Source organism: Seriola dumerili, unplaced genomic scaffold, assembly GCF_002260705.1.
Source record: "Seriola dumerili isolate Sdu_G_001 unplaced genomic scaffold, Sdu_1.0 BDQW01000468.1, whole genome shotgun sequence".
NCBI lineage: Eukaryota > Metazoa > Chordata > Actinopteri > Carangiformes > Carangidae > Seriola > Seriola dumerili.
In genome coordinates, this window is record NW_019174723.1 from 555,406 (window position 1) to 580,742 (window position 25,337).

Genomic DNA, 25,337 nt, shown 5'->3' on the forward strand with positions numbered 1-25,337 from the left:
GCTCTTGTATCCATGTACAGAGTGCTGTTTTTATTATTTTGTGGGCCTGTATCTTTAGATTAGAATAGATTATCTGCAGTGGATTGAAAAAAACAACCCCCCCCCCCAAAAAAAATGAATCATAGATTTGCGCAAGTTTAATCATGTCCTCACCCCATGCCATCCGATAATCTGGTTGTGTCACAGTTTAGCTATCCAGGATGGAAATTCTGTTATTAGTCATCAAACTGCTCAGCTGAGTCACATTTATATGACTCTGAACAACAAAGCCCATTTAAAATGTGCAGTAGGGATCTTCATTTTGATTTTTCTTCTTGTAGACTGGTAGCCACCACTTGTTAACCAACCATTAACTGTTAACTGACAAGATTAAAAGATACTATTTTAAATTCATGAGGTTATTATAAAAAGCAGAGGAGCTGAAGCACTTCTTGATCGGTGCGGAGAAATACACTTGATGTGAACAGCCAGGCCACTGTTCGCACAACAGAGTTGGACTGGCATGAAACTTCAAGATAAAATAAACAGGTCTACCTCAGTCCTCAGCACAGGTTGTCCACTGGTTTTTATTCAGAAACAGCAACATGTCCACATGCTGTGGGGTTAGTTTGGTGCGCAGTCTGTTTTCTCAGGATACTTTAACTGATAGCATTAATTCTTCTGCAAATTTCTTATTATTGTGTAACAGTCAAGCAGTTAATTATGAACAATGCTGGTGTATACTGAAATTAATTATGCAGTATGCTGCTTAATTCAGTTTTTGAAGGTAGCAATTGCACTACTGGGCGCCGTTTATTTTATCATTTTCCTCCCTACTAGAGAAGATAATCCATTAAGATTTTAGAATGGGCACTTACCATCACACACCACAGAGCGCAAATGTATTTATCAGCAACTTTACATAAAAGAATAGCAGTCTGCTGTACAATCCCATATAATGACCTGAAAGCATCTCAGAAATCTATGTTACACGACTAATGCTGCGTGTTAACTCGAAAGACCACAGTCTCACTCAGTGTTGGCTTGTTTTTATTCTTCATGACAAAAGTGGTTCACAGGTCAATGAAAGGTCAACTTGCATACACATAAAAAGTTGAGGACCACCAAATGTGTTATGCGGAGTGTGTGCATGTCGTCTTCTAGAACAATTTACACAGTATGCAGACCACATAAATACAGTTAAAATATTATACAACAATGGTAATTAAATTATACACACATCTGCACAGAGAATTAAATAGACCAAAAAAATCCATTTACAACCTTCAAAGCAATATGACATTAGGTTAAAGTATTTTCACTTTTATTTGTTAATGAACAGTCAACCATAAACAGTCTAGCTCCCCCTTGAAGACCCAAATATTATCATTTTTAAAACATTATTGTAACAGTGTACATACTTTTTGATGTTATGCTTTCTGTATTCATAATATTTATACAGTAACTTGTCTCAGTTCTCTAGAATAAATAAAGATGGTGACCGTTAATACAGCAGTAAGCTCATGTCAAATTATTCATTAGTTAATACTAATGAGTTCATACAAGGCATGCTAGCTAAAAAGTGAAAATATTTTACCAAAATGAGATATCCCTTTATTCAGTGCTAACACTGCTCAGCGAGTTTCCTCAGAAGCAGATAAAACATACCTTCAAAAAAAGAAAAGAAATCACAACTACAGTGTTGAAGTAGCCTCTATTTAGAAAATGTGATGTGGTCTAAAACAACAGACAAGATCAAAACCAAGGCACTAAAAATAATAATTAAAAAAGAAATCAATCAGCAGGATGTGGCCCCTTTTACTAAACCACAGGACAGTTGAGCTTTAAAAAAAAAGTGATGCCAACATTTTCTTCAGTTCTGATTTTTCAAACATCCGTTTCCAAATGTGTTCTAAAGATCATGATTGATCACATCAGATCAATTCAATTTGAATTTAAACTGCACTCAATCAGACAGGTGTTGTTACAGTGCCAATGTTGACATATGCAATGATGTCCTCAAATCAAAGCCTGGCATCAAACTACTCTATAAGCGACCCATGTTCTGGCTATCATCGAACATGTGCGTACATCCACAATAAAAAAGTGTATTTTTCTTTCTTTCTTTTGTTTCTCTTCTTGTTTTGAAACGTTTTAATTTCTTAAATTTATTTATTTATTTATTGTTGTAAGTTATAGTGGGTTGCTAGATGTAAAGCACTGTGTAATGCTTTTAACAATTATGGGACATTATTGTTATTTCATTTCATAAGCAGCAACCCTAACAGCAGCTTGCCAGCACTATTAGCATTCCTAACTGAAAACAATGGATGCTTTAGCCACAGGAGAAGAAACTAGCTTGCTGTCGGTAACACTACTTCATTACAACATGCTTACTTTGGTAGCACACATGAGTATGGTGACATTAAATGATGATATACAAAACATGAGGATCGTTGCTAAGCTGGAGTGAGAAAAGCAGAAGCAGAATGGGAACACTTATTATAACTTTGTAATTGACAGAAATGAGCATGGCCCAACAGGTTAGTATTAGTTCTAAGGAAAACCAAGCCAGTTGAATTCTTGAGTTATATAAGACAGTGTCTTTTAAAACCCACAGCTAAACACGCAGATGAGTACATTATTAGCCAATGGGATGCTTGCACTTGTGCCACTATGCACCCCCAGATGAATTCCCAAAGCTAATTATTGTGAGAGATGCTAAATGGCTGTTGTAAAATTACTGCAGCCAGCCACTGTTGACTGGAAGCGAAGGTAAGTTTCAAAACCCACCCTGATTCTAAAGAACAGCAGGAAGAATACAGGCACTGTTCTGACTTGGTCTGCATAGTTTGCAAAGTAAGATGCACATTAAAGATCTCCCAAATCATGTCTCTAAATACTCGGTGTTTGACCTGAGGTGGTGAACTTATGGCTGATCTATTTCCATCAATGAAATGGCGTGTTTACTGACCTCTAGTTAAAGGGTGTGGCTGAAGCCATAGAGCCAGACATGTCACTGGATAAAAAAGGGCATGTAACTGCACCACCAGTAATAGGGAGAAACCTCAAGACTATAGCAAACGTTTTACTTTTAGGATAGCAATTATTTTAGTAAGGCTGCATTGTTCTATAAAATCACTACCTGGGACATCTATCACAGATGATTTAATAGCTTACAGACACTAAAAGACGCAGGACAGGCCTGACTAGGATGCCAGACTAAAGGCAAGAGTGTAAAGATATACAGCCTTAAAACAGATCATAGCCTTGAATCAAAAGACAGTAATACTGTACAGGAAAAGTCTCATTCTGGAATAAATACTGTCAGTGGTTCCCCACAACACAAAGCCCTGAACAAGACCAGATGAAGCTGAAACCACTTTGGACAAGACACAGTTAATGACTTCACAGAGCAATGAGCAGCACATTTGTCTCTTCATCCTTCTCCAGGCTGCATGCAGGTTTCTCCGCTCCAAGCAGAGAAGACCAAGAGGGTGGGATGAGAGAATTTTTTTTTCTTTTTTACTTTTTTTTTTTTTTTTTTTTCCATGGTTCTGGTGGGTAGAGTGGGGAATGTAGCATCGTATCTGGGATGGACAGGATGTCTTGAGTCAGGAAAGGAGGAGGGAGCCAGGGAGTCAACATGAAGACAGGTCCTTATGGAGAAGAGGGAGTTTGGAGTAATGGAAGGAGTGTTTCAGCGCTACAGAGACAAGGTGAGACAGAGACAAAAGAAAACATTTAGTTCCAACAAAAAAATGAACTTAAAAAGGTGAGGGTAATTTATAAGGATCAACAGATCAATACAACATATAAAGGACCAGCAAATTAGGGGCATTTGATTAAAGAAAGATGTATAATTAAAAAAAAGTAAAGAAACTTTTTTAGCCCCAATAAGAATTAGTACTAAAATAAATTTGTGCAAAAACACAAGTGATTGTTCCAAATATTAATGATAGCCTATTAGATATTTAATATAATAAGTATATATCTTATTTAGATTTCTTAACATAATCTATAGATATAGATGAAGCAGTTTAGTATAGAGCATAAATCCTCTAGCTACTTTATCTCATCGCCTGCGAGATGATTTCGAGTGTGAGCTCCGGGCCCTGCCAGATGTGGCCTGAGCTTTATTACCAGAACTCTTACTAACATTAGTGTGTGATTCTTCAGTGGTTCTATTTGTGGAGGTGGATGATCTACGTCTCGACTCTCTACACACTCCAGTCATCCTGGTCTTACCAGGTGGATTGTGAACAGTGGGAGATGTGGATGTCAGGGGCACTGAAGATTTAGCACTCAAGTGAGAAGAGACAGAGTCTGACTGAAATGTGTTACGGCATGCAGCTGCTGCTTGTACAGAATTAGACCTGTGAGCCAATGGTTGTTTTCTTCGCACAGAAGTATCCAAGTTTGGTTTTAGATCAGGCTTTTGTTTAATTTCACTCAATGCTTCAGATGTGTTAGGATACACACGCAAAGCTTTGGAAGAGGTTAGTTTATCTGTGGATGAAGAAAACAAAGAAGATTTTAGCCTGGTGGACGAGGCAGATACAACATGAGTTGTGATGAAGGTGTCCTGACGTGCAGGGACTGAAGCCCTCCGGCCTGATGCACCTTTTCTTGAATCACCAATTTGTGCTTTAACCATTACTTCACTTTTCACAGAACTGGTGGAACCTTTACGTGTCAGGGAGTAGCCAGGACTCAACTCTGCATTAAAAACATCATTGACACTTAGACTTCTAATGAAAGTGGCGTCTCGCGGGAGACCCTTGCCTTTACGAGACCGGCTGCTTGTCTGGATATGGCTGTCAGCACAAAGAGATAGAGGGGTTCTTACAGGGCTTGTGTGGAGGCTTCGTGTTAGAGCTCGCAGGTGGTGTGTGGCCATTGCGGGAACGCTGCTGCCAAGAACGGGGCTAGCTCGTGGACTGCTCCTCAGTGGAGGCCGTGCCGGACTGCTTCGAGGACTCCGAGGGGCCCTGCCTGACTTGGTGGCCAGTTCTTTGGCCCGGGAGCGACGAGGGCTGCTATTCAAGCTGTGAGGAGACAGAGGGGCCTCAAGGTCCTCCAAACGCTGAGTAAGAGCCAGTTTCTGCTGGATTGCCATACGCAGCAGAGAATTCAGTGTCTTCTTCTCATCCTCGGCTGCTGCCAGCTGCCTCTGCATCTCATCCAGCTGAGTGACATACTGGTCACACCTGAGAGATGCACACACAATCAAAAGGTGCAACATGCACAAGCAGGCAAGACCAAATTAAATCACAAAACCAGAGACACAACACACATGTTAAACATGACTCGTAGGCCTAGGCCACACACACAAGGGTATTGATTAAATCAGTGATTTTCCTCCTGGCGTTTTAAAAAAAAATTCACATGAAAACACGCTGTCAAGAGCTGTCAACAGCATGCCAAACCAACAGGCAGCAAATGACCCTAACTGTGAAGCCAGGTTGATCAATCAGAAGCCTGAAAAAAAAGTTATTACTGGTTCAACAATGACATGACAAACCAAAAACTTTTCCTCAGTCTACATGTCAGAGTTTCTGAACATCTTCACCCTGGAAAGAGTTTTGCAAAAGGTCCATTTTCAGTGACCTAACCTGCGGTTTCTGTGTGGACTAAAGGACAAAACACACAGAAAAAGCTATGTTCTGAAAAATAGCTGTGCACATGTGGACTAGGCCATACATTTTTTAACACCAGTTGTGACCAAACACTAGTATTGCGACGAAAGATTATTTTTATTATTTTTTAATCTAGTAGGTTTTTAAATTAATGAATTACCTGTTAAATCTACTGAAATAATTACCAAATACAATCACAAGTTACCAACGGACAAATTGAGTAACACTGGTTATGTTTTTTGGATCACACAGAAAAATACATAAATACTCAACGTTTGAGAAGCTATTGCCAAAAAAAAAAAAAAACGTAATCATTAAATTACATAGAGATATGAGCAATTAATATTGATTGACTACTAATAACAATTTTGAGAGCAAGAACATAGGGGCGCATGTGAATTTGACAGCAATAAGAACATACACGACCAGTCACATCACATGACCGGTACGAATAAACTTGAAAAGCTGCACCAATTAAAATAAAAACACTTCGTCAAAATTGTATTGTTCTCAATGATTTATAGGTTATAGGTCCAGGTCCAGATAGGATGGTGTCTCGGTCAGGATCTGGACTGTGGTCCGCCTGTTAGTGCCTTCATATACAGTAGAAATGCAGTCACCCCAGTTATCCACATGATGGCACCACTAAACTTAATTATAAGCAAGGGGGATCTTTTTAAGCTATAATCTTTAGCCTGTTGCAACAGACAGTCCTTGACCACTGTCTGTTCTCCAATCCTTCTTAAGGATAATCAAATGCCAGCTCATAACTGTCTGGAGAGGGCCTAGACAGGCTAATGCATGCCTAAGAAGATTCTCTAGCATTTAATAACAAACAAAAATGCAAATACTTCTGCTGACAACTGCAGACAATTAGCTCAATCACACATTACAAAAACAGTCCTCCAAACAATTACCATGCCAACTGATGCTCAGAAGAAGTTAGTGATTAGTCAGTGAGGTTTAACCCTTGATAACACCTTTCCACTCCATCTAATGCCCCACCCATCTCCCATCAACATTAGGCTTCTCCTTCCTTAAGGTGACCTGGCTTGATGGGACAAATCTGTCCTTGCCTCCTCCCCCGTCGGCACAGGGCAGAGCATGTGGTTCGTAATCTTCACGTGAACCAGTGGATTGTCCAAAGGCGTAATAAGCATGTTAAGCTTATTACATGAGTGGTAGCAAAGGCTGTACCACAACAAGAGCACCATTACTAAGCATGAATAACGTTAGCAGAGATGCAAAGACCAGACAATAAGAGCTAATTAACATGTTTTAATTTAAAGAAAGTTAAAAGCAATAAAAAAATCATCTTTGTTACGGGACAAAATGAATGCAAGTCGTTCTTTCCTTTAAAACATCACTGAATAGAGCAGTTTTGTCACAAATTAAAAACAAAAATCTTACCGACTGGCAAACATGACTCGGAGAGAAGAGAAGGTGGCGGCATCCTCCTTCAGGGCTTTGAGCTCGTTCCGCAGTTTCATCATTGTCTCTGACACCATGCTCTTCTCCGTCTCATACTTGGTCTTCAAATTGGACAGGGCCAACTCTGCAGTCTGCATTGACAAAAAAATACATTTACACCATTGTATTCTAATATGCTACCATCACCAGTCTTTTAGAGTGGGGTGAATTGCATGATTTGTACAGAACAGACAAAATATCTTAGCAATAAACATATTTCAAACCGACAGCACCATCATACACAGAATTTCTAGAGAGAATAGTGTTGAAGAGTGTACCTTAGTAATTAAACAAGCTACAGTATAACTGCCATCATTAGTGTCTCTGTTATCCCATTTTATGTGACTGCAACATGTCCTCCGTTTAAAAGAGATCTGTATCAGAGTTTGGAAGGTCAATGAAAAAACATTGCTTAGATTATGATAACAGTATGTGGCTGAAGGCCTCAGCCCAGTTTGTCCCCTTTCGTGTGATCACCCTGTACGCGTGTCTGTGACTTGAATGCACATGTAAATGCCATAATTACATCACATGCACAGACTTGAGAAGGTAAACTACTGTATGTGAGGATGGCTCTGCCAAGCAGATTACCTTGAGTGTTAATGTGTGTGTGTAAAAGGGAGAGTGAGAGCTCAGGGAAAGACAGAAGCAGGTCATGCAGTGCTTGAGGCACACGAAAGAGGAGGGGGAAGAGGAGTTCAACCTCACACTGTACTCAAGGTGCAGAAACATGGGAGCACAATGGATTGTCTAGACAGGACACTGATGATACAGATCAACAGTACTGCTTATGTGAAGATTATCCATGGATAATACTGAAGAAGACTTGCTCTTTTACCTTATCCCGACAATCACCTTAATATCAAAAATACTGAATTCAACCAATTTTTTCAAAAATTTGTTAAAAATGGAGGCAGCAGAAGGAAAACCTAAATTTCACAACAGACAATCCCTGTGTACTAAGGTAGCTGTTCTCTGGATTTTTTGTATGTACAAAGAAACGATTGAAGACTCTCAGAATAAACCAAAATGGAAAAAGGAAAGCTTGTTTTAATGGCAAGCTACAAATAAAATGCACATTGATCTTGGACATTAGAGGAGTGTATTGTAGGGAAAATCCTTGATAGGTCAGGTTGATACCAGTGCCATTATCGATTCTGCTTATTTGCTCCAATTCATTATAAATTTCCTTCATGATTACTGGTCAATTTTCTGTGTGGGAAAAGAGCAGACCCACACAGATTTTTGGCATCAAGGCAACTGTTTTATTATCTGTGAGTCCGAACAGTGTAGAAGCAGTGGACATGTAACTCTTCCTCTCCGCCATGACCCCTTTTTCCACCAGCGTAGATGCATCAGTTTGACGTCACTGTTTTGAAATGCGTAACTTTCAAAAAAACGTGCTGGCATCGATACTGGCAACATTTTAACCAAGCCAGTGCTTACTGTGACCTACCTGTTTGTTAGCCTTGAGGACCGTCCTGAGGGTAGCAATCTGTTCCCTCTTGGTGCTGAGAAGGGACTTCAGCTTTAGTACTTCCTCCATGAGGCTCTCAGCATCCCGCTCTGACTCTCCGCTGCAACTGAGCCCTGAGTAAGGCATTGCACCCCTCTGACGACACAGGTCCACTGCCACCTGAAAGAATATAAAGTAAATTATTCATAAAAGTGAGATAAGCGAGTAAAAGGTAAAATTAGGTAAAAAAAATTTTGTTGTAATTTCAGCATGGGAAAACTATTTGTTCTATAAAGAGTAAATAGTTTTGCTGTGTTTTTTTTCCAACACAGCATGTCCAAAAATCAAACTGTTAACAATGGCAAAAACCAAACAAATTATTTAAAATGGTCTAAACTAGTCTGTTTTTTTAACATTAGTATTATTCTACCTGTGAAATTCATCTTCAGAAATGAAGAAACAAACTATGTGTTTTAAAATGAGTTTGGCAACATGAAAACACAACTTTCCAGTGTTCTAGACACTTGTGTTTTCTGAAAGTATTCCGTCTGTCGTAGACGCCACAACTAAACTTTGACCCCTAATAATCCAATCGATTCAAACCCACACGCACGTGTCAACAAGGCCCACACCAGGCAATGGATTTGTGCAGACATGGGAGCTACTCAGCTACTTTTAACAGTCTGAGCTGAGCATTAAGTTCAGCGAGAAATTTGTGCAGGAGGAAATGCCTTCACCCAGAACAAAAGCTAGGCTTTCAGTGATCAGGCTACAATGAGGGAGTTAGAGAATGTGCACTGGTTATAACTTTCAGTTCACAAACAATCAAGTAGTAGTAGAATAGCCCTCAGTGATAAGCAGTACTTTCTTACCCGGAGGTGTTTGATCTGGCAGCGGATGACTGCTACCAAGTTGCGGACATTGGAAGGGTCCCTGAAATCCAGGGTGGGGGAGCCAGGGCAATTAGGAGAGTCTGCGCTGGCTCCTGCACTGTCCACCTCCCCCATAAACTGCAATGCAGCAGCTTTGGAGATGAACATGTCATTGGCTCGTGGCTTCTTCTGGGAGTTGTGCTGGGCATAGACATGGTGTGATCTTCTTGCACTACTTCCTGCACCACTTGCCCTGGCGCTATCACGGTAATAGTCCAGGGTAACCCGTTTGGGTGTCAGGTTGTTGCACACACAGATGTGGTGATAGAGGTTGGACAGCTCCTCAGAGAAGGCCAGCAGCTCTTCCTGGGCAACACTCAAGTGGCCCTCTGAATCAATTGCCACTTTCCGTGTGGCTCCAATCTCCTTCTCCAGCTCACTGATACGCTCCTGGTCCTGTTTACTGGACTTGATGCACTGACGGATCTTGTCAGCCAGCTCCTGGGCCTCTGCCCTCCAGCGATCCTTCTCCTGCTTGTATCGCTGCTCCAGAGTGTTATAACGAGTTCCTGCCTGAGACAGTTCATCTCGAAGCTTTAGAAGCTCTTCGCTGGCTGAACGCATGCGCGCCTCCAGTACCTCCTTGCTCTTGGTGTCTACCTCATAGTCAAAGACGCCATTGTCACCGTCTCCAATCTCTGTCTCATCATCTCCCCTGTCGTCTGCATCCTGGTTGTGCTGGTGGCTGCTCTGCACAGCCTCCAGCTGTTGGGTGAGAGAGCCAACCTTGTCCTCTTGCTGACTGAGTGCCTGTTTGGACATTACCAGCTGCATCTGCAGTTCCTCCACTTTGCTAGTCAGGCTGGACTTCTCTCGTTCTGCCTGGGTAGACACACACATACACAAAAGATGAAACTCTTGAGAGGTATGAACAGATATGTCTTAAATATGATGAAATTTGATCAACAATTTTAGTTGTAAGCCAGGGCAATAGTTCTATATTGATTCTTGATTATTTTACATAAAACAAAAGGACAGTTTTCTATAACAACCCCCCCCCCAACCTCCTTTACTCTTAATGCATTTTTTATGCATATTTAAGAGGCTGACCCCATTCTGCTCGACACTCTCAACATCTGGTGGGTAGGGTTACCCAACCCCCAATTTAAGTGCATCATAAATAATATATTTCCTTCAGACAGACAGGCATGACAGTTCAAGACATCCTCAGTTTTCTTGACTACCTATAATTTGTGAAGCATAACTGTATCGAGTGGGAGTTGACTAAATCGCTTGGTTAAGTAGATTATGTAAAGTGGTGCCAGGTGGGTTTTATTAATATAGACAAGCCAACACACTAACATACAACGGATGTGGTCTAGAGCAGGAAGCAGCAGAAATCCCTGTCAACAGTTTTGTCACACAATCTAACTTGTATGAGAATCTCACTACTCAGCTTAACAAAAGGTTGTATCTAATTAGTCTGGTTAGAACAGATGCTTTCATCTAAGACTAATTTCAATATACACTGTGTTCTTTGTTAATGAGTAAATAGTGTTAGTAGTAGTGTACAGGCTATATATAGTACATTACCATTAGGAAGAAACCATTTTGTGCTCATTCATCACTGTCTAAAGCTCCAAGTACATTTAAAAAATAAATAAATGATAACTACCACATTATTTTAAAAGTCTTCTTAGTGCTAAAATGCTAACTGGCACCAAAAGAAGTTCATGTACATTATTTCATATTCATTTTATATTGAAGCAGAAATAAGCATGCTGACATTTGAATTTTTTACTTACACGTGACCCACACCTGATTGTTGTATTACTGAACTTAGTGAAAGTTAATACACCCTAGGGGGTGAACCCATTCCAAAATCTTTTATCTTGCAAATTCTAAACTGTCACCTTTGCACACAAGGTAACCCATAACAAAACAAACAGGCAGCTTGCTATGAATTTTTCTGAGCAAAAATTCATAGCAAGCTTTTTGGTGCACTTCCACAATTTAAACATACTAATAAATTTAAAAGAGTGGCACATATTGTCCTGTTGCCTACCTGCAGGAGTTGCTGTTTCAGTTTCTGACTGTCTGAAAAGTGTAGCTCACTCAGTAGGTCCGACACCAGCCCAGAAGCTGGAGCACGCAGGAATACGTCACTGTTGTGTGGAGTAGAGCAGCGATGGATGAGGCCATTAGTTTTGGAGCCCCCCAAGTGAGGAGGGTGAGCAGAACCGGGAGCAGACCCAGGACCATTATTATAGCCACTGTCCTGGTCCTCTCCCTCACCCTCACCTACACCCTCTCCCCTCTGGCCCTCCTCCTGGCTGTCATCCAGCTGCTCCAAGTGGAGCTCCAGGTTCCCCACAGCATCAAAGGGGTTAAGGGTCAGAGCAGAGAGCTCTCGCCGCAGACTGTTCTTCTGCTCCCTCTCCTCCTTCAGGGCTTCCAGGGCCTCATCCAGCTGCATCTCTGCTATCTCTCTCAGCCTTGCTGCCTCCTCCATCTGAGCTCGAAGCTCATCCTGCTCCTCGTTCTTCTGGGTCAGCTCCAGCTTTATCGATTCAAACTCAACCTGAAATGTGATAAGGAGCATGACTGCATGAAAGTCTATATGTAAGAGTTTTCATGTAACAGATATATTTGCAAATTCTAGCCCCAACATGCAAATAAACCAATGCATTCGGTATAATAATGTCACAGCCACACACCTAGATGGCTTCAGTAGACAAATGGCAATTCCAAGAAAGAAATCATAATTGGTGGCGATAATTTCATGATCACCACCGATAAAATTTCCCTTGTTAATGTTATGTACAGTTTCTTCCACTGATGTAGAGTTTAAATTCTATACTGTATGTTTTCCTTAAACAATACTTTTATTTCATAAAGGAAGTTCAGTAGTTAAGTTGGCCTGAATCTTTACATAAACTATCGTAAATAACAATAAACGTTTTTTCTTTTGAAGTAAGATCAACATGTAACATTAAAGCTGATGGTGTATGACTGAAAGTACTTAGATCGTTTGGGGGTTTCATTTAAAACAACAAATAATTATTTTTGACAGAGACTGTAGAGGTAAGACTAGGTTCTATCTAAAAGTCAACAGGTCATGAACACACAAACAAACCTCTGCTACATTTAGAAGTAGTCATGGACAATTTGACTTGGCAGAGCTGCAATATACACAGAAAGCCTATCTGCATTTAGAAGCACTTGTCTCACACCCTCAAGAATCCTAAACAATGACAGTTTCACATAACCACTTTACATAACAACCCACATGAATTCTGAACATCCTTTATTATGGCGAGCACAACATTTTTATGGAGCATTTCGAGCATATAGCATAAGATTTTTTTTTTTTTTTTTTTATAACTCCCTGACATCTTTTGATTTCAGAAGAAATTGATGTTGCCTGCACAGCATCCTGTTGTACGTAGTAAATGGGTAACTACATGGACCTACATGAAAGAACTGTAATGCGGAGAGGTTTTAAGACACATAAACACTTACATAGCATTAAATGTGAGCAGCATTTAGGTCTGTAATACAAGATTTATATGTGTAACTTAAAATGTGAGGCACCCCCAAAAAATATTCTGCTCTGATGGTGTGGCATTCTTAATAGCTTTCAGTTGTACCAGTTGTGTCATTAAGCATTTTAACTATGTTAAGTGCTATGCGGCACAGGCAAGCTAACATTACATGCATGTGACATATGTTCAGTAGCTCACAACATTGTGATACGTTCATGGCATCAACATAACTAAGCACTGCCTGTAGAATCTCACCCATTAACAGGCATTTGAAGCTTTTCTGGTCTTGAACATGGCCCTGTCAGTTGCTGACTGCTTCACGATTTCTGACTGACAGTTCCCTCTCAGCTAAAAGTACAAAAACAAAATAATACATTTCTGGGCCAATACATCATTTCTCAGCGCATTCCAAGTCATCCAGAACATAAGAAATATTCTGACATTTAGTGACCTGCAATCGCTTGTGAATCATGAAATTACTAGATGGGACCTGTTCACCATAATGCTACTTGCAACTATAATTATTTATTTTCTGCAGCCAGCAAAATGTTTCATTGGACATGGTATCTGGCTCTCAAGGGAGGCAGCCATTCTGGGAATTCACTGACAAATGAAAAAAGCAGGTAATCAGGAGAAGAATGATTGTCCTCTGCTATGGAAGCTACTTCGATTTCTGAAAATAACAATATTAATCACCCAGCAACTGGCAGTCTCTTCAACACTTGCCAAATTGTCACTCGGTTGTGAACTTTTGTTAATAAACAGGGAGGGGGAGATATGAAGTTTGTAGCATGCAGAGGATCTTCACTCTCATTCAGGAAATGTAACTGAAAAAGGTAGTGCACTACAACACTGACATATGGTTTAATCTTACACCCACCTATATGCACTTAACTAATACAAAAAGTAAACAGTATAATTCGAAAAACAAATCTATGGAACTAAATAAGAAACACAATGGAATGGCTCAGTGTTCACATAAAATTATTTTCCACCTAATTACACAGTTGTACAAATATTTAGGTTAAATTTTATTTCCTCTGGATGGCTACAATTTTTATTCTTTAACCCCTCATTCATTTACAATTACAGCCAGTAGGTAGAACTTCAATGTAATGTGTAATGTTGTGGCTTGAGTAATAACTGACCTGGTTCTCCTTCAGTACAGACACCTGTTTTTGCAGAGATATGTTTTCCTCTTCAAGCTCGCCATTGTCCTGCAACTGGCGTAGCTCACGTACTTTATATTCCTTCATCTCATCCCTCAGATGACCCTTCTCGGCCTCCAGACACTCACACTCCTGTGGGAAAAAACCCATTGTCAAATCAGTGCAAAGCACAAACCTTTAACTGCAGACCTAGCAAAACTCATGTCATACACATTTAATTATACATTGAGAATGAAACTGCACAGCCAATATATCCTCAAGTGATTAAGGGGTTCGCGCTTATGTATCATGAAGACATGGGCATGATAGTTTACAGTAAAACACCATTATACAGGTGTACTGAGTACACCATACCTTCTTCAGCTGGTTGGAGACCACCCCCAGTCTATCGATCTCTGCATGAGCATTGCTCAGAGCTAGGCGTGATTGCTTGAGCTCTGCTTGCACTTCTTCTATGCGGGTTGCCATGGCAGCCTCCTTAGTGGCAGTCTCCTGCAGCAGGCTCTCCTCCCGGCACTCTCCATCAGCAGCTGCACGTTTCTGGCTGCTCACAGAATCTGCAAATGCCTTTACACAAACAAAACAGGTCAAGGAATGGGCAAAACTTGCAGTAGCTGCCAGGCTACAGGATGTTACACATTGGAACAACATCTGCACTGCTTCAAGACAAACAAATCATGCTGTGCTACTCATATCAAGACCGGGAATGTCATTAACAAAGGAAAGGAAATAGGACTTCCCTGGCAACCATCAGCTGAAACTTGACCACAACGAGGAAATACCCATTATGGTTCGGTAACAAGAAACCTTAGACCTTAACAACAGCCTCCACACATTTCACAGTGTATTTTTATGTAGCCCATGTGATTATATGAGCTCAATACATTACACTTAACACTGTAGTTACATGCATTTCTTCACAGCTTGCCATAATCAGTAACCTTGACACATTATGCATCAGTGAGTACTGATGAAAAAAAAAAGGAGTAAAATCAAGAGTGAAATCAAATGCTACTAAACACGCTCAACTGAACATCATGGTGCAGTTATATAATGATGCTAATTTTCAACATGAGTCCACTCAGCTTTGTTAAAACCCTGCCAAAGCCTAGGTAGGTAAACAGCCAAGAAATTAGCTTTATGCAGATTATATAAAATAGCTGAAATTCTGTACCACTATGTCCCTTCAGAACTAAAGAGCTTTGCTCAATATGTGATTATAAAACATTGGGGTGGACCAATTTTAGTGTTGTTCTGGCACAGATTTATTGTTACATGTCCACTGGCCTGTAAGCAGGATTTAAACATGATTTCCCCTTTAATTTAAACAGGTAGATAGAAGAATTGCAAAATCTACCCACATGATAGGATTGAATTTTAGAGGATTATCTTCTTACATAAACCAGTTTTAGAAAGCCTGTTCTAGCAATACAAATACCTCCAATGCCAAACTGGTGTACTTGTGACAATGTATACATCAGGAAACAATATAAACTACTCACACAGTCATTCGGCACTATGTCAGCATAAGGATGGCACAAGAATTTAATTTGTGTATATTCAATCCTTGTGCCACCAACTCTCCACAAACTGCAGTTTTAAAAAAGAAACCTTAACTGCAAGTACAAACTGTACTACTTCTGGTTGACAGCTTTACTGCACAATGATTGAATTAAAAAAATTACCAGGAAGCACATAGTTTGTTTAAAAATTTGAAGGCAATGAGGGGCATATGTCACAATTCATAATACATATGTGAAAGGCATAGATTACATGATAATCTGTGCTTTGACATATTGGTCTAATCTTTTTATCTTGACTATCCAGTGCTAACCTAATTCAATCCTTAATGCTATGCAGTTAAGTATCAAAATCACTTAAGGTGAACAGAGAAAATGCAGCATGTTGAAAGCACTGGATATCCTGTGGAGGCTGTCTTAATCACTGAACAGTCTTCTCTCTCTGACGCCATCGGCATCAGATGGTATACAAGAACAAAACCGACTTAGCATGCAATCAGTAACAGAACGCATATTGTAGTAGCAGAAAGACAGCTACCGAAAGTGACCAATGAAGGGATGAGTAATCAAATTCATGTCATAGCTGACTGGTACATATAAAGAGAAAACAATGGTATCTTTATAGGACTACCAGGTACACTGCAAGGCAGCTCCTCAGTTGTTAATCAAAAATGAGCAGCATGAGCAGAGAGATTTGTGTCTTTATAAAATATCACCCTTCGAAATGTTGACTGACTTTTTTGGACAATGGTAAAGCAGATGAAACTATAAAAAGACAGGATAGTACTCTTCCGTTGTATATGGTTTATAGTGTCTCACAATAATGCAACAGTATATTACATTTGCTTGCATGTTTCTGAAATATAAAAAGACAGCAATCAATATTGTTTTCATTCCTCCTGAAGTATTCTTTGAACAAAGAGAGAACAAAGTGACATCCAAGAACGTTCTGTGAAAATACAATATACATGCTGGGCCAGATAACACTGATCAGACCTGTCAACATGAGAAATGCAGCTTTTTGGAACATCTCAGGTCTCAACTAGTATTAATCAGACAGTCACCGTGAATTTGAATAAAAGAAATGCTTGTTTCAGTTAGAAAGATTACATCATTACAGCAAAATTAGTTTGATGTAAAAATAATCATGAGTATTTATGAAGGCAATAAATCAAATTAATACCGTGTAAAAGAAATATGTTGTGAAAAACAAAGGTCACAAATCAGTAGTGTGTTATTGGAAAATACCACTTGCAAAATGGCAGAATAAGATCTTCACAAGCGTAGAAGAAAAATCTATACTGCATTTGTTGTCTAAATGTGTAAATGCAACTAGAAGGCCTTGGGTGTTCCTACCTCTTTGAGTTGCTGTAGCTCCACTTTGAGGGCTTCATGCTCCTCTTCCAGCTGCCTGTGTTTCATCTTGAGAGCAGAACTTTCCTCCAGCACCACCAGGCCATAACGGGCTGCCTGGAGCTTCTCCTCTGTGGCCTCCTGGAGCTCCAGAGACAGCCGTACCACCTCAGCCTTCAAGTCTCCGCTCCCCATCTCTGCCTCCCCCTCTCCTTCCACTGCTGCACCTGCTGGGTCTGCATCTGCCTCCAGCATCCTTGCCTGGCCTCCTACTTGTCTGCCAATGTTCCACTGGGACACTTGCCTCCTTCACTCCTCCTCTCTCATTACTACACACTGCAAAAACAAAACACAAAGATGCGGTTACTGGTTATACAAACTGCTTAGAACAATGGCCAGCAAAGAGGTTTTGTATAATTCATATTGTGACACCAGCTAAGCAAACTGCATGGGGAAGGATTAAATTTGGGATTGGGTGAATGAGAAAACACTTCTACTTATGCTCAGAAGGCCAAAAGGGCCACTACGCAAATCCAAGCCATAAATTCCCTAACTGATACAGTTTGCAAATGTAGTATTACCCGTGAATACCAGCTAGCCATCTCAACTCTGGATATTTTACCAGACCATTACCATTTTATTTGCTATAACCAATGGTGGAAAGTGACTAAGTACATTTACTCAAGTACTGTCCTTCAGTACAGTTCTAAGGTACTTGTACTTCACTTGAGTATTTCCATTTTCTGCTACTTTATACTTCTACTACAGTACATTTAAGAGGAAGATATTGCACTTTTTACTCCACTACCTTTATTTGATAAACTTAGTTAGTAATTGCTTTGCAGATGCAGAATAGTGATACAATGATATAATCAGCAGATAAGTTATTATAAATTGAGATAAGATAAAACTTCACAGACTACCCAGCAGTTTATGAAGTTGTTAATAAAATTAGCTCATCATTAACCAGTTGTAACATTTAAGTGATGAACACATGAATGCATCAATATTTATATTCAAATAATATCCATTATTCTGAAATGGGCCACTCTGTGTAATGAGTCACTATTAATACTTATATTTTGATGATAATACAGTTCCTTTTATTTGTAACAGTATTTCTGCACTAAGATATTGCTACTTTTACTGAAGTAAAATGGCTGTGTACTTCTTCCTCCACTAGTTATAAATAATTTGGGCTTATATCTAGCCATTGCTTCTATTCACCTTTAAATATACTCTTATTAGCCAAAGACATTTAAATATCGTTGATGATGATTCCAAACCTCGCCACAGTTAGCAGGCTTTCACTATTAAACTGGGATCCACATATCACTGGCCAACGTTATTGCTTTTCAACATCAGCGCCGTTACATCTATCACAATATGCAGATAGTTACTAATGTTGGCTACACAGATGAGACAGTATGTTGGCGTCACATCCCCAAGTGTCCTCCACAAAATATCCATCGACACAATATGGATTAATGTTACATTGACCACCCGTTTTGACTGGGTGGGGCGGAGTTCCCCTCATTTCCTCATGTCCCCTTCTCTGCCCGAAGATGGAAAGACCAGGCGCCGGCTGACCTGGTGCCAAAAGATGTGTCCCGTATGCATCCCTTTCTCTTAGCCCACGTACCACTCCTTCATAGTACTAAATAACAGTAAATTACAGGATTTCCTGAGCATTGTGGCAGCCTACATTGTGAACCTGTTTCCAAAGTAAGCTGCTTCCTAGAGGGTGAAAAATATTCTGACAGGGATAACGTGTCCAAATCTAAGACGACACCGGGTCTGGAAACAGGACACGGCCCCGGACAGCTAACATGAGTAGCTTTAGCCTGATGCACACAGCAAATGACACCACAATGCTACTAGCAACTTCGGCTTGAAGAATCTAGTGAGCTGGCTAGCTAGCTTTGTAACAAGCCAAATCAAATTTACACAAGCTTAGCGGTATAGACGACATCCACTACCCAACTCATGGTGTCGTTCTATCGTAACGCCAGTCGGGTCCTTTCAGACAAGCTAATTAGCTAACGCTAGACAGCCACCATTAACAAAACCATGTACTTACCCTCTGGTTTTATTTCAAAGATGGGGCTTGCCGGTTGCTCGCAAACGTTAATGTTGCACGTCCTCCGGGAGCTGTCAGTAGCAACGGTTGCTAATCACGCTAGTAGCCAGGGGTACCAGCCCGGTAGTGTGTGAACAGCCGCTTCCCTTCCTCCCACCCGGTTCTCTCGTTTCACGGGAGGTCGAGTGTCAAAAGCGCGCCGAAAACCTGAAAGCACTTTTACTCCCTCTAGCTAGGCAACAGCGCAATGCAATTACACTAAGAAATATGTTTGCATTCTGCACTTACGTGGGTACGGTGTATGTTGGGTATCCTGACATAGAAATGTAACAATAATGAAAAAAATCGAATAATAATAATTTATCAACAAACACTAAATGTGAACGGAATAACGAAAGATTAGGGAAAATACACTTCCGCTCGTTGTTTTCTTTACTTCCGTTTTACTTCCGAATGTGCACATTCAGTCAAACAACTGCTGTTTTTCACAATGAAGATCGTTACCTGGAACATAAATGGCATAAGGACTTTCAGAGGCGGCATTAAAAAGGCTCTTGATTCACTGGGCGCAGATATTATCTGTGTTCAGGAGACAAAAGTGACAAGTAAGTTGTTAGCTTAGGAGTTTTGGAAAAAGAGGGGGGCTGACATGCAACGTGCCAGCCAGGTATGTCTGCTAGTCTGTTATGAAAGTAATAAAAGGTTGAATCCCAATTTGTCCCCCACAGGAGACCTGCTTGATGAAAGAACTGCAATTGTTGACGGCTACAACTCCTATTTCAGCTACAGTCGAGGACGCAGCGGCTATTCAGGTTCAGTACATAGTCATAACAGTTCATTTTGTGTCCTTGAGTCATGACAGTGTGGTTCCTTCTTTCATTGTGTTTTATCAATTGCATTCAATGTGCCCAGACGAGAGGACACACTCTTCTAATTAATAAAAGATTGACTGATGTTTTTGAATGGACACTTAGTGATTAGTTGAACATAAGATCCCTGTAACCACTGCACTACACCTGCTCTGTGCACAGGGGTTGCCACTTACTGTAAGGACAGTGCTACTCCTTTTGCTGCTGAGGAGGGTCTCACAGGTTTGCTGACCAACCACGAAGGGGCAGTTGGATGCTACGGTGACCACACTGAGTTTTCAAGTGAGGAGCTGCAGCTTTTGGACAATGAAGGACGAGCTGTCATCACACAGCACAGGATCATGTGAGAAAAGAATATTCTACTTTGAGGTTTCTGTGAGGAGTTTGTATTTGTATTAAAATAATTTGTATTGGGTATTCTATATCTCAGCGTTCACATTAAAGAAAACTGAGCAACTACATACGCAATGCAATCTTTCTTGCAGTCTATTATAGATTTCTCATCAGTTCAGTCGAGCTGAAATTGTAGATATCTATACCGTCTGTTCTGTTTTTGACCCTCTTTTTTCCCACACAGGTGTCAAAACAAAGTGCAAACTGTTACGGTAATCAATGTGTACTGTCCACGGGCTGACCCTGAAAAGCCAGAGCGAAAACAGTTCAAACTGCAGTTCTACAAGCTGCTTCAGTATCGGGCCGAAGCTATACTGAAAGATGGCAGGTGAGTGCTTAGAAAGAAAAAAAAAAGATGAAACACAGGTGTATCCTGCTTTTATCACAGACATGTTGCCTATGAAACTATTCTGATTTTCAAATTTCAGCCTTTTACCGCTTTATGACTGTTTTAGCTTAGAAAATTACATTTTCTATTGCAGTCTATTTGTGAAAAAATCTCAGCTATATACAATTTGACATGTATTTCATATCAGGTTTATAAATTTAGACAAACTTAAAACTATTTGAAATGCAGTTATCATGAAATTGTTATGTTAACTTAACTCTATTATTCTCTCTACAATTGAAAGGGGGAAAAAAATGGGCAATCGAAGTTAATTTTTTCTGTTCTATTTTTCAGCTATGTGATCGTTTTAGGAGATGTAAATACATCCCACCGGCCAATAGACCACTGTGACCCCAGTGATATTGTAAGTAAAATGTTAGAATGCTGTTACATGAATGAAAGTTATAGCCAGAAGCCAGTTATCTTAGCTTAGCATAAAGACAAAATATGACCACCAGCACATGTAACGCTCACTAATGAACACATAAAATCTTGTTGCTTAATCCATACAAGAACAGATGTGAAAAAACACATTTCACTGTACACGTGCCAGCTGGTTACCCCTTGCTTATGGGAAAATAAGCTATAATACTGGCTGTAGCCTCAATTTTTAACAAACACACATGAGAGTGAAAACAGTCTCAGCAAGAAGCAAATAAGTGTTTCCCAAAATATTAAACTTTTTCTTTTATATGATGGAATAATATAATATTACATTAAAATGCCAGTGTTTTGTTTCTGCCAAATTTGCACACTGTATTGCGCACATATTCATACACGCTACCGACTTTGTTTTTCTCATTACTTAGGATGATTTTGGTGAAAACCCTGGGAGGAAATGGCTGAATGGTTTTTTGCACAGTGACAAACCAGAAGAGGACAAGAATGAGGAGGAACCTGATGAAGAATCTGAGATATCTGAAACAGATCCCATCCACGGTGGAAAATTTGTGGATACCTTTCGCTATTTCCACCCAACTCGAACAAATGCATTCACATGCTGGTCCACTCTCACTGGAGCACGGCAGACCAACTATGGCACACGCATTGACTATATATTCGCTGACTGCCAGCTAGCCAAGGATCAGTTTTTGGGAGCAGACATCATGCCAGAGGTGGAGGGGTCGGACCACTGCCCTGTATGGGGGCAACTGAGCTGCCCTCTCCTGCCCAGCTCCAAGCCTCCTCCCATTTGCACTCGCTACCTCCCAGAGTTCGCTGGCAAGCAGCAGAAACTGTCCCGCTTCCTTGTTAAGGTGGACCAAAAATCAGTTCAGTCGGAGCGGAGGGATGTGTTACCTGGATCTCAAGAAGAGGAGGAAAGGAGGGAGAATTTAAACCCAATCAGAGCTGGAAATGTCTCTGGTAAAAAACGGGTATTAACATCAGATTCTGTTGTCCCAAAGGGGAAAAAGACAAAGACAGTAAACACTTCCTCAAAGCCACAAGGCAGCCTTCTCTCCTTTTTCAAACCTAAACTCACAAATGCTGTTCCCCCTACTGAAGCGCCTGTTAGGCAGTGTGAAAAAATACTCAGCCTGGATGAAATGACCCCAACACAAAACTCCCAGAAAGCGTCCACAACTAGAGAAAATGTGTCTTCAGTCGCAGACGGACTACCTGAAGATACAGAGCCAATCTTTGAGGGTTCCACACAGATGTGTACCAGCAGCACCACAGAGACATGTGATAAACAGGTGAAGACAAAACATTCAACCCCTCAGCCCAGTGTGGGACACTCAAACAGTAACAAAGGGGCATCACTTGTGTTTTGGAAGTCAGTGCTTCATGGACCACCTCCACCACCCTCCTGTAAGGTCCACGGGGAACCCTGTGTCCTTCGTACTGTAAAAAAAGAGGGGCCGAACATGGGCAAACAGTTCTTTGTGTGCGCTCGTCCTCAGGGCCATTCCTCCAACCCTGAGGCTCGATGTAATTTCTTTGCCTGGGTTGAGAAGGGAAAGTGACATGTTCACTGCATGGACCACAACTTGTTTTTCCTGAGTCGTTAGTCTCTCTTGCTCAAACAAGTACTGTAAGGCTCATCATTTCACACATTTTAATTTGTTAACTGTGTGTTTTTCTTAGCTAAATAATAAAAGACAGTAGTTTTCTATTATTTTGTTTGGTTTTATTTGTTCTTAGAGCTGAAACAATTTTGTTAATTAATGGTGAAGCTTCTCAAATGTGAGGATTTGAAACCTTTGACTGTTTTACATTATTGTAAATTGAATACCATCTTAGAGTTTTGGGTTGTTGGTTGTTCAAAACAAGGAATTTACAGATGTTCCCTTGACAATTGAAATTGGCAGAGCACCAAAAATCAGAAAATACTGACAGAAACTGGACAATTTACTAACTTATAAAGCAGAGGGAGATCTACAATTCGTTGATAGGAAATATTACGAAATGGGCAAGAGCCAGCCGCGTACTGGCTTTCAAGCTACGTAAATCCCAATCCAACAGAATAGTGCACATGATAAAATGTCCAAGTAATGATCAGATGTTAACCCAACCAAAGGATATCGCAGAGGCATTTGCTACTTATTACAGAAAGTTGTACAAAGAGGAAGATAAGGCTCATAAAAAAGAAAAGACAGAATCTTTTCTTAACTCAATAAATCTGACTACATTTACAGCGGAGGAGGCTGACATGATAACATCTCCTATCACACAAGAAGAAATTAAAGAAAATATTCTTAAACTTAAAAATAACAAATATCCAGGGGTAGATGGCTTCCCTGGACAATATTATAAAATATTTGTTAATTAGTTAACTCCAGTTTAATGCAGAGTCTATAACTGCCCTAGCAGAAAGTGATCCTACAGAAGCAGCAATAAGTGTTATTCATAAAGAAAAAAAGACCCAACCCAATGCACATTGGGGTGATCACAAATCCGGCTGAAAATATTGATGTCAACCAAAGAGAAAGAAGGTCTGGGTTTACCCAATCTAAGACTATACTACTGGGCGGCCCAGCTTAGAGCTGTGGTGGCGTGGATTGTCAGGGATGTGGAGACAGGGTGGGTATCTTTTGAACAGAATTCACTACCAGGGATACCACTGGCTATACTTCCAATTCTCAGGCAACAGTCTCTGAGAAAAATGAAAATAAACAACATATGGATCATGCATATGTTGAGTGTCTGGACTTCAGTCCAAAAGCAACTTAAGGGGTCTATGGCTCTGTCTTGAGTCATGCCCATGGTAGGAAATGTAGAGTTTCTTCCACTATGTATGATAATGCTTTTAAAACATGGAATGAAGGTGGGCTGAAAACAATCAATCAATTGTCTGATGGAAATATGTTTAAATCTTTCTCGCAGCTCCGGGCTGGGTTTGCCCTGCCGCAGAGTTACCTATTTAGATATCTACAAATCAGATATACAGATTATATCACATAAAATGCAGACTAGAAAATCATTGAGAGAGAATCAACCAATATGGAGGCTCATTTTATATTTATGTTTGACACCCACATCAACAAAAACACAAATATCTCTTATGTACAAAAAGTTATTGCTGGACAAATCTGAGAGCACACTGCATATTAAAGGACAATGGGAACTGGAGCTGAAAACAATAGTGGACGATGATGCCTGGGAAAACATGCGCTTAAAAATGTCACAAAGGGATTGGAAGCCAGCTATGGAAAGAATTTGACTGGAAAGTCAAAATGAGATTCTTCAGGACCCCGCTGATAGTTTCTGCCTTTAAAAAAGATTATACCAACAAATGCTGGCGAAACTGTGGTATGGTCAGGGACCATACCCATGTATTCTGGGACTGCCTGAAAATAGAGACATTTTGGAAAAACATCAAAGAAGAATTTGAGAAAATTTTGGAGAAGGACATCCCCATGGACCCACTATTGTTTTTACTGGAAATACCGCCTGAAGATCTATTTAATACACATCAGTGTCACATACTGCATGCTCTGTTGATGGTTGCAAGAAAAACAATTACTGTTAATTGGATGAAGCCCAACTCTCCCACAATCCACCAGTGGCTAGAAAAGGTCAAACATGTCTATATGATGGAACACATGACTCCCCAGCTACAGCTACAGTCACCTAATTTTAGAGGAAGATGGGCACCAGTTATTGACTCACTATTGATTCACTTTATGTAGGTGTATCTGTATATATGTGTATGTGTGTGTAGATATATTTGTATGGATGTATGCCTGTATGTATGAACGTGACTGCGAGTATATGGATGTGTATGCATTTTTATGCGTATTGGAATAGAGGTATTTGTGTGAACGTCCTACTCCTTCAAGGTGCTATTCCAACTAATGCATAGGTGCATATATGTAAGGTGAAGCCCAATCTCGAGGTGGTTCTGTTCTGTCATGTTAATTGCTTACTATTTGAAAATGGCAACAAAGTTAAAACAAAAAATAGATTGACAAAATTGAAATGGGCATTTTCCACTATTTTCTCACATTTTACAGATTAAAAGATTAATCAGTTAATCGTGAGACTGAGAATAATTGTCAGTTGCAGTCCTACTTGTTGTCATTGCATGATACTGTATTAAGAGTATGAAACTGCCCTACGTCATACGGCCTCTGATTTTCCAAGATGTCATTTAATGATCA

General features: G+C 40.2%; 2 protein-coding genes across 2 annotated transcripts; one reads left to right on the forward strand and one right to left on the reverse strand.

The window, feature by feature from the left end:
• Positions 1-1,012: 1,012 nt before the first annotated feature.
• Positions 1,013-19,279, reverse strand: LOC111234917 (protein bicaudal D homolog 2-like). Its single transcript, XM_022763133.1, has 10 exons — positions 19,084-19,279; positions 17,007-17,339; positions 14,485-14,697; positions 14,110-14,262; positions 11,482-11,997; positions 9,417-10,298; positions 8,545-8,724; positions 7,029-7,180; positions 4,829-5,189; positions 1,013-3,685 (listed from the first exon to the last, which is right to left on the reverse strand). The coding sequence occupies exons 2-10, from the start codon at positions 17,256-17,258 to the stop codon at positions 3,680-3,682; spliced, it is 2,715 nt and encodes a 904-aa protein (XP_022618854.1). The 5' UTR covers positions 17,259-17,339; positions 19,084-19,279; the 3' UTR covers positions 1,013-3,679.
• Positions 19,280-19,545: 266 nt separating this feature from the next.
• On the forward strand, positions 19,546-22,816 carry apex2 (apurinic/apyrimidinic endodeoxyribonuclease 2). Its single transcript, XM_022763134.1, has 6 exons — positions 19,546-19,688; positions 19,812-19,895; positions 20,115-20,295; positions 20,530-20,673; positions 21,028-21,097; positions 21,543-22,816. The coding sequence occupies exons 1-6, from the start codon at positions 19,574-19,576 to the stop codon at positions 22,698-22,700; spliced, it is 1,752 nt and encodes a 583-aa protein (XP_022618855.1). The 5' UTR covers positions 19,546-19,573; the 3' UTR covers positions 22,701-22,816.
• The last annotated feature ends 2,521 nt before the right edge of the window (positions 22,817-25,337 follow it).